Source organism: Podarcis erhardii, assembly GCF_964252035.2.
Source record: "Podarcis erhardii genome assembly, chromosome: 6".
Classification (NCBI taxonomy): Eukaryota; Metazoa; Chordata; class Lepidosauria; order Squamata; family Lacertidae; genus Podarcis; species Podarcis erhardii.
Genome location: NC_138510.1, coordinates 64,627,224 through 64,646,519, shown reverse-complemented (window position 1 = coordinate 64,646,519; position 19,296 = coordinate 64,627,224). Strand labels below are relative to the sequence as shown.

Here is a 19,296-nt window from a genome sequence, read left to right as displayed (position 1 = left end):
GCGCCTCCATGGACAGCTGTGAGTCCAAAATGACTCCCAGGCTGTGCACCTGGTCCTTCAGGGGCACAGTTACCCTATTCAGGACCAGGAAGTCCTCCACACCTGCCTGCCTCCTGTCACCCCAAAACAGTACTTCTGTCTTGTCAGGATTCAACTTCAATCTGTTAGCCGCCATCCATCCTCCAGATACTCACATAGGACCTTCACCATCTTCACTGGTTCTGATTTGAAAGAGAGGTAGAGCTCTCTTTGCAACCCAAATACAAGCTGTCAGCAATTATTATGGATATAATTAACTGGGGGCAGGTTATTTTATGTGATCATTGGTGGAATCCCTGCTCAAGGGCTGTTACTTGTAAAATAGAGATTTCCCGCCTCCTCCTCCTCCAGTGGAACTGGGGGTGGGGGGGCTCAGCAGAAACCCAAGAACGGCATGCAGAGAAGGATTGGGGAGACAATTCTGTCTGGCAATCTACAATGTTTGTGCAGATGGTATGTTCATCATAGTGCAGTGTTGGATACCACCCTTAGGGTGGTATAAGCGTCCTGCTTACCTTTTCATTCTTCTTTGATTTTTCCAGCCATTGCATTTCTTAACTGCCATAAAAATAAAAGTTAAGGTTCTGAAGCAGCTGATTTCTTTCTCCAGTGTGAATTCTGTTCAAGTATATTGCAACAATACAATACTCATAATTCTGTTTTTACATAACTGTAAGCTGTTACTGTAATATTTTATAGTAATTATGTATTTTGAGTGATTTCAAGCTCTCTGGTTTTCATTAAGGTACTTTTAATAACATACCTTGTCTGTAAAACTGGATCTATGCAATGAATAAATAAAACATGCTGTTTAATTTTTTATTAGAATATATCCCTTATGTGTAGTGACCTACATCCGTCAGTTTTAATAACATTGGAGACTTTACAGGCCTTAATTAATTTAGAGTGACGGAATGTCACTTGATTTCTTTCTTTTTCTTTCCAATATTCTTTAATTATTCCTGTCCTCTTAATTGCCCAGGAGTAAAACTGAAGATTGACCCAATGCAGATAATGTATCAAAGTGAATTGTCATGTGATTTAACACTGCTTATTCTTTATTGTCAAATTGACAATAGTAGGTTTGCTATATTTAACTCATAATTGATATTAGGACCATTTATCAGTGTGAAATTTGGTGTTTTATTCAGTCTGATTACTGATTTAAAATATTTTTTGTTTGTTTATTCATTTAAATAGGAAACACTCCTTTACATCTGGCTGTGATGCTGGGGCATAAAGGTTGGTAAGACTTCATTTATATTTGCTTTTTAAAATGTATGCAGCATCAAACGTAGCAACTAGAGTCTCCAGATCATATTTCTCAAAACATGGAAAAGGGAATAACAGAGCAAACAAGGGGAGAATTCACCTTCTCATAGTTTTCCCTAGATCATGGTGGTGGTGGTGGTGGTGGTGGCTGTTGGGAACTGCTGCTGGATGAAGAAGAAACACATCTCTTTCACAGAGCCCATTGTGAAAATGCAGCCAGTGCTGTTTTACTGTGAGCTGGGGTCATGGTCACGCTTGTGCTTTTCAGTGCCCTTTGCTTCTGAATGGCAAGAGCTGCTCAGAAGGTTATGGAGAGAGAAGTTCCCTGCACATATCTACCTTGCCCAGTCCTGAATCCTTATCATTATTACTTTATTGCGAGGGATAAGAAGGAGCACAGAGAAAAGGGTCTGTATTACCCCTTGCTTGTCTTGCAGTGACTTAAGAGAAAATTCCAAATAAATTAGAACAAAGTATGGTAGGCAGAGAAGCTATGAGATGCTGTTCAGAACTATCTGCAAAAGTTCAGAAAAATTAATGAAGGCTGCTGTCATAATGAAGGCTAGTCATAATAATTGGTCCTAAAAGCTATAATATTAATAATGGAATAAGACTGTTCCCTCTTTTAAAATTAAAGGAATTCAACAAAGGCCATTTCAGAGTTTTTGTAGAACAGGGGACTGTGGACTATGAGAGAGGCTTTTCCAGAGAGGATAAAATAGCTGCTAGCAGGTGCACAAGCGCCTTCATTCTCTGTTCAGGTCCTACCAGTGCAACATAATGCAGTGCACATTGCACATTGCATAATGCAGTGCACATTGCTGGTAGATGTGGAAGCTTCTAACCCTCTGCCTCTCCAGTTACTGAAATGCCTTTTCAGTATTAAATAGGTGTTGGATAGAAGATTCTCAGGTTATTAGAAATTTGTAACTCAGACCCTGTGGGATAGCTCAGTCAGAAGAACATTGGGCAAAAAGATTCCTGCATTTGCCAGTTAAGTAATTTTAGTGGAAAGTTCATTTGTTATCCTGAAGGCAGTGCTGTCATAACCATCGACACTGAAAGCAGATATTCTCTGGGAATTGATTCTTGGATAAGTAGATCCTAGAAACAAGAACACTGCAGGTGCTTTCCCACTTAACGTCTGCTGTTCCCTTATTGTGAAATTGGTTGTTCTCCATTAATTTCCCTTCCACCCTTTACCCTCAGACTCCAGGATCAAACTGGTTACTCTATGAGGCTCTGCCACTACAATCTGTATTCTGCACTTAGTTCCCTATTGTCAAATGACCTCAGCAAAATTGCTTTGTCTTCCCTTTTCTACTTATCCTTGACTTTACTGCTTTTGATACTGTTGATTACCCTCTTGTGCCTGACACTCTTCATGCCTGAAGTTTCTCTGCCTCTTCCCACTAATCTAATCACTCTTTCAGCATTTCCGCTGGGGAGAAGCTCTCACTTTCTGCTTTCACCCTCTCAGTCTGGTCCTTAAGATTCATACTACATGCTCTGTTATCTTTCCTCTGATTTGCATTGTGTGTTCTTCTCCCCCCCCCCCCCCAATGTCACTACCTCACCCTCTTGTTGATTTTTGTGCTGCTCAGGTTTATTTGATTCCTTCCTCTCCTTTGCACCCATATTTGGTCTTGGCACCAAAGCATCTTATTTTAAGATACTGTGGCTTCCTTTGGTGGGTGGGATGTGTTTGACTGCCTTGTATGTTGTTTGGCCTCCGCCTGTCTCAGGAGGCACTGGAAGAGTATGCCATGAAGTCAAACCATTGGAAATCAATATGGGAGAGGCATGTTTTGTTTTAGTTTGGGTAGTTGAAAGTGCCTGGTTGTGCTGATGCAGGTGTACCATGGCTTTCATTTTGTTTTAGGTTTATATTCGTTTCATTTTAAGTTGTTTTGAGTTGACTTTTTTTGTTTAAAAAGGCAGCTTTTATTTCTTGTTCAAGTAGAATAGCAGTGTAGCGTAGGATATAAAGTTCTTCGTAATTCCCAATAAATTTAAAACTGTTAGCCATAAGTGTTGTCTCCATTCCTCATTTTCCACTGGACTCCTTGGCTTACTTGCTTAGTTAAGATACAGCGCCAAACAATCCCATCAGCTCAGTATACTTTGTTTAATTAGGTACGGTGGATTCAGGTTAGGTTTCCTCTATGGCAGTCAAGACTGTTGAAGCATTTCCTGTTAATCTCCTGTTGCTGTTATTTGTGTATACATAGGGAGTGAAACTGCTCTTAAATATTTTTTATTGACTTGCTCAATCAAAATAGTTCCTAAAGGTATATATCACTAAATCATCATAGTACCACAGGTTCTGTCTTTTTCTCCCAACCCCCAGGAATAGATTGTGCGATGGGGGCACTGCTCAGGGGACTCTGGGAATTGTTAAAACTCTGTCTACCTCCCTGTCCTGCTGATGGAAGCCTCTATTGGATCAGAGACTTCTGTCAGTAGAAAGACATCATTTGGATACAATTCAGACACTAGGTTGTACCTAGCTGTGGCTGCAAGACTAACCCCACTTAACCTGTGAGTAACCACCATTAAATTCAATAGGAGTAGACATAGTTAAGAATGCAGCCTAAGTCATAGAACAGATCTATTGAAATCACATTCACTTAACGTTAACCATGAGTATGACTTAGTCAGATACCACCCAATAGATTTTGCTTTGCACCAAATGCAACATAAACGGTTTCAAATGCAAAATAGGTCATTGGTTAGCTTGATTTTATGTGCTGCTCAAACTTCAGTAAGTTCAAAACTTGTTTACGTCAGTATTTTTTTCAAATGGTAAGTGGCTCTTCACAGAGAAGCAATCTGGTGGTCTTATTTGGAAAATAATTATTGTCTCATACTTTGTTATAGAATGTGCCCACCTGCTTTTGGCCCACAATGCTCCTGTGAAAGTGAAAAATGCTCAGGGATGGAGTCCTCTCGCAGAAGCCATCAGCTATGGAGATAGACAAATGAGTAAGAAACTGTCGCTCTGGTTGTCTGGAAATAAATACACGAAATCCATTTAGTCATTAAGATCAGCTTACTGCAAATTGTGACTGAAATGTGTACAGTCATACCTCGGGTTAGATATGCTTCGGGATGAATATTTTTGGGTTGCGCTCCGTGGTGACCCGGAAGTAACAAAGTGCGTTACTTCCAGGTTATGCCGCTCGCGCATGTGCAGATGCTCAAAATGACGTCAGGCGCAAAGTGACGTCACGCGCATGCGCAGAAGCGGCAAATCGCGACCCGTGCGGACGTGGGTTGCGTTCGCTTCAGGATGAGAACGTGGCTCTGGAATGGACCCCGTTCGCATCCAGAGGTACCACTGTAGATCATGAACGCCTAATCTTGAGATAATTTGTAAAGGCAAGTGCTCATGTTAGGCTTTTCTGCAGATTGTGCAGGATTATTCCAGGTCCAGCTCAAGCTCCTCATATTAGTGATTCAAGCCTTAAATGATTTAAGCCACAATTTTCTGTTTTTATTACTGTATTTTAAATTGCTGTAGCCTACCCTGGGACCTCATAGTGAAAGGCAGTTAATAAATTGCAACAACAACAATGCCAATACTAGGATAGATGCAGAGATAAAACTGTCTACCACTTAACTATGGTTATTAGATCAGGAATTGCTCACCGGAGCTCTCCTCCTCATTCAGCTATTATCCCTGGTCATAATCATAGTTTAAGGTTTACACTGGCACTAGCAATAAGTATGACTATATCAAGAGCAGCATTGCACTTTTGTTGTTGTTAGGTAGGAGTTAGTCAACCAGCAAGTGTTGAAATCCATGCTGTTCGGAGTTCTCATTCTTTAAGAAGGCAGTGTGGTGGTGCTACATTATCCTGCTTCTCAACTGAAATGTTCCCAAATTATAAAAACCTGACTTGCTTGATTTACCTTGCTTCTCGAGCTTTTGTAAAGATAAAGTCTTTCATGACTAATGAATATCATTTTCAGTTCAAATATAAACTTTTAGTTTTATTTGGCACAAATTACTGAGAGTTTGATTTAAAATGCAAGCTACTCTTGCTTAATATAACGTACGTATCATTTTTTTTATTTATTACATGTAATGTTCCAAAGCTGTATTTACAACTTTTGCATTGCTACTTACATAGAATGTTCAGGATGGGTGATTTATTCATTTAATTATATACAAGTGCAATAGAATATAGCATATCAAATGTTATGCTGTAGGTTAGCAGTTGAGTGTGCCTGATCAATGGTGTGTTGATGTACAGCTCCAGAACTTAAATGAGGGATTATTTTAAGCATAAGGAGCATTAGCATTATGGTCAAAGCTGGGAGGAGCATGTTTGTACCTGAATTTGGAAATGTCTTAATGAAAACTCCCCTACAGAACCCCCAAATTTTTGTTTAAATTCCTTCAGAAAACAGTCTAGGAATTGTATGCCAGAGGTTTTGAAGAGGAAACAACATTGCTGTAACTGCTTCATTTCCAAAAGGCAAACTCTTAGGGAAAGCACTCATGTTGGCTTTGTGCATGTTTATGAGACTCCCAGTGGTCTTTGATCCAGATTATGGATTAGATCACACTTTCAGTAACACTGAAACACCTAGTATTCCGAGATCTTTCACTTGCCCCATGGAAGCTTTGTATATTTGTCTCTGAATGGTAGTATATGGCCTACTGTTGTCAGTTTACTTGACTGAACTTTGTTTTATTTATTTGACAATACTGCTTAAGTAACGAAAAGCTCGAAAAGCTACTAATTGACCAGAGCCGCCTCTGCCATTAGGCAGACTATGGCGGCTGTCTCAGGTGGCAGAAGCCCCCAGTATGGCAGCCCCATGGGCACCCTGCCCATGCTGCAGAAGCGGCACCAGTATCATCCAAAATTATGTGAAATCTTGTGGAGGGTGCAAGATCTTGTGCGATTCCAGCAAGATCTCACCTGTAATTGGTGCTGATGCTGACGCTGCTTCTCTGCCGGCAGTAGAGGTGGCCCTGCAATTGATGCTGATTTCTCTTTTGCCACCAGCCATTACAAAAGGTAAAGGCAGCTCCCAGCTTAGTGGATGCTTAACATGATTGCCTTTACATTGGACTTACAGTGTATTTATTTAGTTACAGCACTTCTAAGGAAACTGAAACAACAGTCTAGGGAAAGTGTTGAGGAAAAGCGACCTCGGTTATTAAAAGCTCTGAAAGAGGTAAGTTTGTAAGGATTTTTCCACCCACATTGAAGAGTATGGAGTCATTACTTTTCAAACAATTTGTGTGTGATTGCCATTGTGTCTTCATTAAAACAACTCAACACAGGCCTCTATTTCTGGGAATTGCTGGCTGAATTGCATATTGCTTGCTTGTCTGTGTCTTAGAATGACCGACCTGTAAGTGACTTACCTTGCAGCAGTGACCTCTTCCCTCCTTAGAGAAAGGGCTTGGTGACTGGATATGGCCTATGGGTTGTATGTTCTAAATTCCGGGTGTGGAGTTCTAGTGTTAAGTCTCTGCTATGGATCGTAATTGTGATTTTAAAAATTAAGTTTCACTGTGGAAAAAATTATGTTTCTATTTTGGTTTTAAAGACAAGTTAATAATGCTTCGTTTACATGTAGCTTCTGCATTTTGAAGTTGCAGTGAAATTGGAAGCTGATGTAAATATGTTAAAATATTTGAATAGCATTTAAACTGTGAGCCAGAGATCAGTTCCTAACATACCATAATTATTCATATAAGGAGAGAGACAGTTTTGTCATGCTAATTCCCATGGACAGAGAAGGCCTGTTTTAGAACTTTGTACATAAACTGGGTACATAAACTCAGTGGCTCCAATTCAAAGCAAGTTTTTCTGTTATATCATGCGTTCTCCAGCTACATTAGCTGCTTCTAGGTATCCCTCACCCATGTACTTTAAGAGGTGCCACAGGTTCCTCATTTTGTTGATCTGGGTCAAAGTTGTTTAGCTTAGCTAGCATTTGATTCCCTTGCTTCAGAAATAACTAGCTCTTCAGAAGAATGGCTTCATATAGCGATTATTATCTTGCACAGAAGGACGTTTTCTACAAACATAAGCTCTCGGTTAAGGAGCAGCTATCACAAATTGTCACATACACTGACTGCTTTCAAAGGAGAAATGTATTGCTAAAAAAATAGCTACTCTTTGAAAAATAACTTTTAAGAAGCCAAGCTGTTGTAGTTGTAGTAAAATAATTTATACATTATATTTGATTGCAAGGTTAGCTTGATTCAGATATTGTATAGTTTGGGCTGTTATTTTGATCGTGTTACTTCTGTACTTCCGTAGATAAAACAAGTAAGACTAATTTACACTTTTTCTTCTTCTTCTTTTAAAAAGCTGTTAATGTGAAAAGTGTGCAAATCAAATCTTCAATTAATACACACTTACCCCAAAGTTTAGCATGTCCAAATGAAAGTTATGGTTGCTAGCATTTCCTGGGTGGGTGGACATGAAAGTAGTCATTAGTTTCTTAACATTTAACAAAAATTCTCTTTCTCTCCAGCTAGGTGACTTCTATCTTGAACTTCACTGGGATTTTCAAAGTTGGGGTAAGATTTTAAAGATATTTATGGAAATCATAGTTGTAGAGTTGGAAGGGGTCACGAGCGTCATCTAGTCCAACTCCCTGCAGTGCAGGAATCTTTTTGTCCATGACCCTGAGATTAAGAGTATTGTGCTCTGCCAACTGAGCTATCCAGTCTAAATACTTATTTCTCCAGAACAGACTTGTTATTTGAAATGATTGGATTTTCTGTACTAAACTTGTTGTAGATAGTTATGCAAAAGCACAAACATAGTTGGAGTTTGATCCAGACATCTTCCACAAATCGAAAGGTTCTTTCTGTTCACAGATGGGACTCTGATCCCATGGGGACTCGTGGCTGGGTTATTCCTGCAGATGAAAGGAAAATGTAATTTTTGTTGATTTCCTCTACATGCCCAGTGCCACTTCCTACACGGTTCCAGAAGGTCACCCAACCCTTTGGATCATATTTTCGGGGGGCATAGGGTGCTGCAGAGGAAAAGAAGAGTCTCCTCCCCACAGGACCATCAAGTAGTTTGAGTTCCACTGAAGACATTTGGATCCAGCCCCTTTGTGTTTGTTAATTTTGTTAGTGCTTGATGGTGATGTAATATTTCTTGGTCCCTTAAGAGATTGGGAGCATTCTCTAGATTCCCTGTAACCTCCCTCCCCGCAGTGAGGGAACCACCAGAAGGCCCTTGGAGCTAGATCTCAGTGTCTGGGCTGAATGATGGGGGTGGAGACACTCCTTGAGGGCCAAGGCCGTTAAGGGTTTTAAAGGTCAGCACCAACACTTGGAATTGTGCTTGGAAATGTACCGGGAGCCAATATAGATCTTTTAGAACCGGTGTTAAATGGTCCCAGCAGCTGCTCTGAGTCACCATTCTGGCAGTCACATTCTGGATTCGTTGTAGTTTCTGGGTAACCCCATGTGGAGTGCATTGCAGTAGTCCAAGCGGGAGATAACCAGAACATGCACCACTCTGGCAAGACAGTGTGTAGGCAGGTAGGGTCTCGGCCAGTGTACCAGATGGAGCTGGTAGACAGCCGCCCTGGACACAGAATTGACCTGTGCCTCCGTGGACAGCTGAGCATAAAATATCAAAAGTGCTATCCTACTTGTCATAATTCAAGCAACTGAAATGTGTTTTGCCACTTTTTGGTGGAAGAGATTACATTCTTCAAATTATTTACAGTTCTATCGGCTTCAATTCTAGTGGAGCTGCTGGATCAGACTGAAGGCCTGTCTAATCCAGCATCCTGCTTTCCACAGTGGTCAGCCAGATACCTCTAGGAACCATATAAGCAGGGCATGGAGCAATAGGCCTCTCGTGTTGTTAATCTGCAGTGACTGGTATTTGGAGGAAAGGTGCCTGTGGGCATTGGGTGTACTATACAGCTATCATGATTAATAGCTTTACATATGGCTCTGTTTTAGTTGCTTTGTTGGATGTGTTTATATATGATTTGGTTGATAGTTTTTTATTTTGTGTGTTGAATGCTGAATGGATACATTAGAAGGACATTAATGGTAACAGGGTGTCGTTTTTACCCTAAATGCAGTGCCTTTACTTTCCCGAATCCTGCCTTCTGATGCATGTAAAATATACAAACAAGGTATAAATATCAGGTAAGAATAGTCTTCACCTTTGAAGAGTTACACCGGGGAAGGGGAACCTGTGGCCCTCCAGATGCTACTGGAATTCGACTCCCATGATCCTTTACCAGTAACCATGCTTACTGGGGTTGATGTGAGTTGTAGTTAACAACATCTGAAGGACTACAAATTACCCATCCCTGGACTGTACTAAGTGTAATGATGTTAAAATATTGAGTTTTAATTCTGTTGCCAATGTCTTCATGCATTTCCAAATTTCATACCCTGTTGTGATGTGGGTGAGGAGGATAAGATGTAGAGGCCGCGCACTGCACATTCACAGAGCCTTTTGATCTGTGTTTCCTTTGCAGTCACCTTAATGTTCCAAACCGTTGCCCTGCAGAGTGGCATTTAACATGGTGTAAGGAGTTGCAACTAAGAGGGAAAATTGCACAGCCCCCTGCTGATGTGGAGTTGGGCTCATGAGCTTGAACTCTTTAAAGAAACTCTACAAGTATTGGAGTTTATTACAAAAAAAAAAATTATTTAAAGAAGATAACTGTACAAGAGTTACCAGTGGTCTGCATAGCTGTGTTTACATTGTTGGCCTGCTCATAATTGGGAATCTCCAGATAAATGGAGTTGTGCATGTTTTGCCGCTTTATCCCAGGTGCTGTGATGTGATGTTAGTGTGAGCTGACTATTAACTCATTACTGAAATGCCTTTTATTGAGAGTCATGATTCTCTCACAATTAATGTTCTCAGCTCTCAACTGGACAAATGATGAATAAGATTTATTCTGTAAAGTGGCTTGCTCTACCCCTTTGTGAATTACGTATTTGACTTTTTTAAGGCTAGTGCTTGCTTAGGGACCATCTTCAGCACAGTCTCCTTAAATCCTGTGAATATTGCATGGCTGCTTCTAAAACAAACACCTGTAGCCAAATATTGGCATAGCTGCCTGTTAGGTGATTGGATGATTCTAAACAAGTCAAGATGACTTTGGGTTTCTTTTTAACTAAAGATGTTGCTATTTAAGCAGGTTTTTGTCAAAGAGAAATTTCCACGTCTTGCTAACTTTTAAAATAAATGGAATATATATTTTGTGTAATACTGAAAGAAGCAAAATAAACTTTTCGGTCTGGCTACATGCTTAATCCAATGGAAATTTTGCACTACCTTCTTATCTGAGTGAGATTTCAGCACTACTGTTAGCTGTTAAAATTCATCTTATTGTACTGTGTGTGGAGAATTTTTCATATACAGGAATTCCCTATTCAGACATGTACCATCAGCAAGTTTGTTCTTCTGCTAAAGCTAAACTTCTCAGACTTACCTGCTCTGATCTTGTGAATTTACTAGAATTCTCTGAACAGAACTTGCATAGTAGTGGTGGCAGAAGTTCTCTGTTGTAGGAATATTTTCTCTTGGTGGAGACTCAAAAGATTTGATAGGACAAGATCTTGTTGTATATTTTGGGTTGTATGCAATGAAATCCGCATGGAAGGGAGTGAGCTGCCTCATCCCTGCCTCTCCCAGCAGTCAGGAGACCTCGCTGGGCTGTAGCACAGGATGCTGTGGGGAAAGCGGGCAAGAGAAATGATCGCTAAAAATTGGTTAGAGGCATCTTCTGTGAGCAGAAGCTCTTCTCGCTGAAGGTGGCCACACAGTTTTTGCTGCCTTCTGTCACATTTTAGCCCACCCCATTCAGCGGATGGTTAAAAGTCATTTCAAGGGTTGTAGGCGACCCCAGTTGTGCAGGGTTCTAAATTACTCCATGAGTAGTAAGTCTACTCCATGAGTAGTAAGTTTACTCCATGAGTAGAGGAGGCTCCCTGCTTCATACCTTACCCTCTTCTTTTGGAGGGTGATGGGCAGAGTAATGCAGGGGGCAGATCTTAGCACACTCATCCCTGCTTGTATGTTGCCTTTGCACACAGATAGCACACCCAAACAGGGCTGATCTCTGTTTCAAATCTTGCTTCTAAAAAAAATAATCAAATCTCATTGGTTATTAGTACAATTTTGTGAACTAATATTCTGGATCAGCTGAAGTATTGGAATGTTCCCCCCTCCCCCAGGCTTGACACAACACTCATAGATTTTACTGACATGAAGTGCCAACGAGGGGACTTGAGCTTCATTTTCAACGGTGATGCTGCACCCTCTGAATCCTTCGTAGTTTTAGACAACGAACAAAAAGTTTACCAGCGAATACATCACGAGGTAAGCTGCAGCACCGCTAGTAAAATCTTTCACAATGCTACTCAAAAACAAAGCAAAAAATGTTTCCTGCTGTTTTGTGCCCCAAATAAATGACTTGTTTTAAAAATGTACAAGGTAGTTGCAAGATATTGTCATTCCTGTATCAGACATGTAATGCTGCAGTCCTCTGTGCCCTTACTTGGGAGCTCTTCCATTGAACACAGTAGATATGTATGGAGGAGGGCTATAATTCCACTGCCGTTTTTTCTCTTATGTTTAGTATTGCTTTGCAGGATACCTAGTTGCTTAACAGTTCTGCTGCAAACAATATTAAACTCCTTTCCCATATGGATTGCTAATGTCCTCCCAAAATATATTTATTACTTACGTAGCAGTGACAGTAATACGATGTACATCTAGGGTCTGAGAAATCAGAAGGCTGCAGAAGACTACTTTACGCAGAAGGTTTCCAAAGGCAACATGTGAATGTGTAGCTTTAGAAAGAAGCTGAAATGGAGAGTAATCTTGTACCTGAGAATGTATATCAATGGGAGATATGGTGTACTCATACAGTGGTTAAGACTGCTACCTAATGGAATTATTACTGGAAGGCTTCTATTTATTTCAGGCAGAAATTGGACAGGGAGAGGATAACAAATCTGTTTAAATAATTTGGGTTGTTTTTTTAAAAAACAAACAAACAAACCACAATTAATATTCTTCCTTTTTTTCAGGAATCTGAGATGGAAACAGAGGAGGAAGTTGACATTTTGATGAGCAGCGATATTTATTCAGCAACATTATCAACCAAATCAATCACCTTCACACGTGCCCAAACAGGATGGCTTTTTCGAGAAGATAAAACAGTAAGACTTTTTAATAACTATTTTAAGACATCCATCCATCCTGTGCTAGTGTGCCCCAGGGAAGACGTCTGTAAGGCAGGTGAAACGTGGGACAGACATATAGGTTGTCGGTTTTGCTTTCCCAGTCATCCGGATTGGGAGAAGGGAGGATGTTAAAAGTTAGGGTTATAAGAAAAGTGAGTGAAATATATAAAAATGTGACATTAGGGGCAAGAACATAAGCAGTTGGCAGGTAGACAATAAATGAAAAGACTAGGTGAGCTTCAGTAGAAGTTTTGCATTTTGGCTCAAATACTTCATGTGTTTTATTTTTGTGTGTTTGCAGGAAAGGGTAGGAAACTTTTTGGCAGACTTCTACCTGGTTAATGGACTTGTCTTAGAATCAAGGAAAAGACGGGAACATCTCAGTGAGGAAGATATTCTTCGAAACAAGGCTATTATGGAAAGCTTGAGTAAAGGTGGAAACTTGATGGAACAAAATTTTGAGGTACAGTTAAAAATTCTGTTTAAATTGAACATTTAACAACAGATGACCTTTTGCTGGCCTAGTTCACATGTAATGCTAAGCCAAGCCATTGCTGAGTGTGAATGTGCAAGTGTGCAGGTACTCACAGCAGAAATCGTGACCACTTCGGTCCACTCCCAGTCCTCTGGCTGCCACACCAGCTAGAGCTTAAGCCATGGTCTGGCTTAGCGTTACAGCCAAACCTAGGCACATGGTTTGTCTTGTTCCAAGACAGTCCAGGAGTTATAGCCAAGGTTTGCTCTTGTCTTGATGCTTGTGATTTATCTGGGGGAGACAAAAAGTATTTCTTTTGCAGGTGGCTATCCTTAAGAAATGCTTACATTTTTTTACGCAGCTCTTCAGGCATGCTAACAAGTGTACATTTCTGTTTCATGTCTAAATGATTGGTTGCTGTTCATTTGTCAGGAGTGCAGTGTTCTAATGTTGAATTAGCCCCAATTTACTCTTCTTCAGATTGGCAAATGTTGGAGGAAGCATGAGACACAGATGTTCTTTTAGACGAGATGATGGTAGCCTACTAAGTAGTAAAGTGCTTTGATTTACAAATAATTCTCATTTGTTTTCTTTAACAGCCTGTCAGGAGGCAGTCTCTTACTCCACCTCCACCAAACACAATTACATGGGAGGAGTACATATCTGCTGAAAATGGAAAGTGAGTATTAAATACATATAGTGTGTGTATATAGTCGCTGCTACGTATATACTTAATGTCGTTTTCAAAACATAATGGGTTGGATCAGGGTTTCACATGAATTGAGTTATTTTCACGAGACACTCCACTGGGAGGAGGGAGATTATTTTTCACCGATTCCTTCTTTCCCTGTGCCCTGTGAAATGTCGCCCAGGGAGGACCTTAGCTGTGGGCTGGTCCACTGTCCCTCAGACCTTGTGGCAGGCCGGAGATGCAGCACCTGGGGCGGAGGAGCTGGAAGAAGAGGCGAGGGGGGGCAAATAATCCTCCTCCCCGCCATCGCTTCTCGTGGGTAGGCAGAGCGAGCTCGTCCGCTCCGCTCTCTGGCCCACAGGAGCACCAGGGCGGCGGCGGCGGGAGGAAGAGGCCGTGCCATGAAGCCAGAACCCGCCACGAAGCCGAGACTCCCGGCGGATGGGAGGAAGAGGCCAAGTGGTGGAGGCTCTACCAATCAAACGCTGTGCCTGGTTTACCTCAGTGCGGCACAGGGACGTCTCTGCCAATCAAACACCAGTGAGGTAAACCAGGCATTTGAGTGGCAGAGGAGCTGCCGCCATCGCCGGGAGTCTTGGCTTCGTGGCGGGTTCCGGCTTTGCGGAGCGGGCCGGATTTAGGACCCAAGTGGGCCTGATCTGGCTCAGGGGCCTTAGTTTGCTGACCCCTGTTCTAGGAGGTGGCGCTGCAGGCTTCAGGGGGGAGGAAGAACTGGTGAATGTTACCTTTTCTTTTCACCAGGCATGAGTTTTGACTGAATCAGGGTCCCTTCCATGAGCAGAAGCCCATAGTGTGTGTAATTCCTGGGTTAAATCCTACATGTGCATTTTATTTGGCATTACAGTGGTACCTCGGGTTACATACGCTTCAGGTTACAGACTCCGCTAACCCAGAAATAGTGCTTCAGGTTAAGAACTTTGCTTCAGGATGAGAACAGAAATTGTGCTCCGGCGGCGCGGCAGCAGCAGGAGGTCCCATTAGTTAAAGTGGTGCTACAGGTTAAGAACAGTTTCAGGTTAAGAACGGACCTCCAGAACGAATTAAGTACTTAACCCGAGGTACCACTGTACTCTTCTGTGTTTTTAGCTTTTCCTATATTATCTGCGAGCTGCCTTGAGTCTTGGTCTGGGGAAAAGGCAAGATATAAGCATTATATAAATATGCCTTCACCCCCGAAGGCACACTTTCCCATTGTCTCCCAAGAAAGACAGATGCCAGCCGTATAAATACAATTATAAAATAATAATTACAGGGAATCAAAACCTCCTATTTTTCAAGCTTTTTTAAAATTAAAATTGTGTTTCTCAATATATTTAGTTTTATATATTAGTTTATTTTCATTGGAAGCATACAAGCAATTTCTGCAATGAGAGTATCTTTTCAATCAGAATGCATGAAGGAATCAAATATCATCAGCTCTGGGCCTTTATTGGGGTTTAAAAGTGCACACCTGTGAAATTTAATTATCTGTGAAACCAGCCATGGCACCCAATTTTTTTGCATAAGGTGCTGTCCTTGGCTCACCTCATAGGTAGTCATTTGAAATATTTAGTATAGAATTGAGAACAAAGATGAATATATGAAACCATTCTTCCTATTGCTGCAGTAAAGCCTTATTTATTTGAAAATAGAAATGTCTGCCTAAAGTTGCACACACGGGTTTTAGATTTTACGGACTGACCCCAATGCGTTTAGGTCCCATTGATTTCGATGGTGTAAAATCAGTCCCTTTCTCATGGGAATCAGATATGTCCTTTATATTTGGTGTGATTTATCTTGAAGAAAAGTGTATGATAAGATCTACTTATCCAGAGATCCATAAAACTACTCCTGAGCTCCAAATGGTTTCATGAAAAGCAGCGTTCCGCACCCTATAGCAAACAGCTTTTGAAGGATGATTTGATAATGTGTGTAGACTGGGATGTGCATGTCAGAATGCTGTTGAATGAAACTCCTATTCCATGTACATAATATTATTGTCATTACTAGAGCTAAAGCAGCTATCTCGAATTTGGTCAGTATTAGTGGCATCAAATCAAAGCCTTTTTCATCCTAGACTTTAACTGTGACAAGACTGCTATTTAACCCTCAACTCATGCTATTGTCTTTGTTTTAATAACATCTTAAACTGATTATATATGCCTTGTTGTTTTTACTTTTCCACATGCTTGACCAAATCAGAAGTGGTCTCTTCATTTTGGAGTTTCATGGGTTTGGGGTGAAATGGTCATGAAGGCTTGACTAAACACAAGATGATAAGTCTCTAATATTGATGGACTTGGAGAGCTTTGGATGACTCTGGATATTTTTCAGATGCCTCAGTGTGTCCTTACTTGTAAATTTTAGAATGCGATATCTTTCTTAACACTATTCAGAGGGTTGGCTCCAGCATTCCAGCAGCATCTCCAACTGGAGAGGATGGGGGAGATGTTTTTGCCAATTCCTCCCACCCTCCCACAGCTCCATGGGAAGATGCTGTGGAGAGTGGGAGACACCCAAACATTATCCCACCACGGGACAGGGCACTGTGGGCTTCATGAGGAAGAGTGAATTCTAATGAGACTTTTTGCTGGATCTCACTTCCTTCCAAGATTTGAGGGAGCCCTTTTCTTTGTGGAAAGATATCTCTAGATCCAATCCCAAATGTACAAGTTTAAATGTAAATATTAAAGAACAGTTCTAAGTTTCTAAACAAAATTGCACTCAAGGAAGACAGTCTGTTTCAGTATGAATTTCTTCCATATTTACACATTGGTCCAGCAGAAGTTGTTTGATCACAGAAATTAGAAAGTAACATGATGGTATCTATTCCTTCTCTCCCCCCCCCCTTTTTTTTTAAGGCTTCCACACTATTTCCATTTTAGTGTCCCATGGCCAGTATGGAAAGAACTATTAAACTAGTTATCATGACCATTTGGCTCCATGCCACACTTGCAAAATGTTTTTGAAACGGTATGAGGGTTTGCTCTTCAAAGTCAAAAGACAAATTCCCCTTGGGCTCATCTGAATAGCTTTTTAGATCCTAGTCCTAGATTCTTAACTTTGTGAAATCATCCGGCCAACGTGTGTATGTTTATTTATATATTTCTCTTTTCTACAGACTTCTGTTCAGTTGCTTTAATCTGTTAGTGCCTGGGCAGCTTGCCTGCTTTGGCAGTTTTTGCTATCTGAACTCTTCCAGGCATCATTAAACAACTTCTGTCAACTTGTTTTCCTGCACAAGAGAAATGCATTCCAATTTCTTATTGTTTTTATAAATTATGTCTCTAGGGAGGTTTTAATTTTTATTTTCTTTAACTTAGAGCACCTCATTTGGGTAGGGAACTGGTCTGCAAAGAAAGCAAGAAAACATTTAAAGCCACAATAGCCATGAGCCAAGAATTTCCTCTAGGAATTGAATCGTAAGTCTCAAACTGTCCACTACAAAAGTTTCTGAAAGGGCATGTGATTTAGCTAAAATACGCTGATATGTATAAAATTTTGCTTGTTCCAAAGACTGCAGTATAATACATTGTCATAGAATAAATGGGAAAACATGTTGCCTGCCATAGGTTCACCTCTACAATGATCCAATTCTTTTGTAGTTTCTCCAATATTCTTAAATGTAAAGTTCTCAGATTTTATCCAGGTGTCTCAAGTCCTCTGTGTTCTGTTCTCAAATCTATATAAAAAAATGAAGTGTGTATGATTTATTCTGCATCTAAGAGCCAAAGAGCTTTCCATGTTTTGGCAACTTTTTCAAGTAGAAGAAAAATCTGGGGTGAAGGAGGTTGAACTTTGGCTAGGAGGATTGTGGGACAAGGAATAGGAATCGTAAGGGTGGGGTTGAAGTTATGGAAGTTAATGAACCCCTGCAAGAATGGCCACTGGAGGTCTTGTAAGCAACATGTTGGGTTCTGAATCCTTTCAGCAGTGTACCCATACTAGTACATTCACTCTACTTATGATCTGAATAAGTTAGCCACTTACATAGATGCTGTGGAGGAGATGTGGAAAAAATTAATGAGAGATATTCGGAATATATAGTGACTTGGAAATGTCTAGTTTTTGAAGTGTGATGCTTTTCTAGATCTTTTTATTATTTGTGTGCCCTGATGGGAAGTTTTCCGACATCTATAAAGAAAAGTTCCTAAACTGGAATTTTGGAAGATTCTTCCTGTTACGATTCAAAAGGAAGCTTGTTTTAAGCTTGACGCTTTACTACCGGAGTTCTTAATAAGTTTAAGTTTCGAAACCTATTGAAATCCTGAGATTTAAAACTCACCTAACATAAAATAAATGAGTGCTAAAACTCAGTTTTACCCAAAGGAAAAACAATCTGGAAATCCTCCTACCAAGTCATGTGAAGCTCGCTGCAGTTTGAATGCTCAGTTGTGACTGTCTCTGAGGTGCATTGGACCAAAGTTATGTGGGACTATTTAGCTTACTCTTGCTTGACCTACATTGTGCTAACAAAAATGGTTCAGTGTAATTACTTGATTTGATTCAGTGGCCATGAACAATAGCGTCTTTCCCTCGGCATGTGTCTTGGCTCAGTTTGCAGTGATTTGCTGAGATGACACCTCTCTTTTTCTTACAGTACACTGATTAGGAGTGTGTGGGTAAATCCTAAAGCTGCTAAGAGATGAAATTGTTACATGTGTGTGTTTCTCCCCCAGGTTATTGAATGTTTTAGAAGTAATTGCACCCTTCAAGCACTTTAACAAACTGCGGGAGTTTGTGCAGATGAAACTACCACCGGGTTTTCCTGTAAAGTTAGGTGAGCTGTCGAAGTGTATTTCATCAATTAAAAGGGACTGTCTGCCCTGCCAAGAACATGGATTTAAAAGCCTTTTAAACTTTGTGGTGAGAAATGCAGTGGGCTGTCACTCAGGCTTTAGCAGGAAGATAGTCAGATCCTAGAATGAAACTAGCATGCCATTTCATAGTGTACTGAGTGGAAAGTACACAGTAATAGAAAATGAAGTTATTGCATGAGTAGGCAACTTAGGAAACACATTTAGCATTTGGAGACACAGTGTGTATGGAAGGGAGATTAACCCTTTTCTGTATGCCCATAGTCTCTGATGAAAATCACTTGTTTCCTTCATAGTCTTACTTCAAAACTAGTGAATTTTGGCCAGTGAGAAGTGCGGCAATAGAGTAAGGCTGGAGACAGCATTTCACAAGAGAGACAAACGTGGTTTAATATCTTAGGGCCTTGTCCCCTCTGATAAAGCAGGCTAGTAGGTTTTCCCAAATAGACAAAAACCTGCAGTATTTATCCAAAATCCAAAAACGGGATGAGTACACGTATTTTTCGCCCTATAGGACGCACTTTTCCCCCTCCAAAAATGAAGGGGAAATGTGTGTGCGTCCTATGGGGCGAATGCAGGCTTTTGCTGAAGCCTGGAGAGCGAGAGGGAGACCGGCGTGACTTCACGCCAGGCTCCCAACGGTTGCGCAGAGCTGTCTGCGCTCCTGGGCTTCACACAGCTCTGCGCCGGGCTCCCAAAGTTTGCGCAGAGCTGCCTGCATTCCGAAGCCTGGGGCGCGCTGAAGAGCGTGTGAACAGAGTTGGACAATGAAGATTTTTTA

The 19,296-nt window shown here is 40.9% G+C and overlaps 1 protein-coding gene across 1 annotated transcript in view; it reads left to right on the top strand.

The window, feature by feature from the left end:
• ANKRD13C (ankyrin repeat domain 13C) overlaps positions 1–19,296 on the top strand; it is a 28,537-nt gene that overhangs the window by 5,055 nt on the left and 4,186 nt on the right. The window contains exons 2-12 of the mRNA XM_081867291.1: positions 1,240–1,281; positions 4,192–4,296; positions 6,419–6,504; positions 7,819–7,864; positions 9,403–9,469; positions 11,519–11,663; positions 12,377–12,508; positions 12,834–12,995; positions 13,607–13,686; positions 17,022–17,120; positions 18,378–18,478. Of these exons, the coding sequence (XP_081723417.1) occupies positions 1,240–1,281; positions 4,192–4,296; positions 6,419–6,504; positions 7,819–7,864; positions 9,403–9,469; positions 11,519–11,663; positions 12,377–12,508; positions 12,834–12,995; positions 13,607–13,686; positions 17,022–17,120; positions 18,378–18,478 (1,065 nt within the window). The remainder of the gene's footprint in view (positions 1–1,239; positions 1,282–4,191; positions 4,297–6,418; positions 6,505–7,818; positions 7,865–9,402; positions 9,470–11,518; positions 11,664–12,376; positions 12,509–12,833; positions 12,996–13,606; positions 13,687–17,021; positions 17,121–18,377; positions 18,479–19,296) is intronic.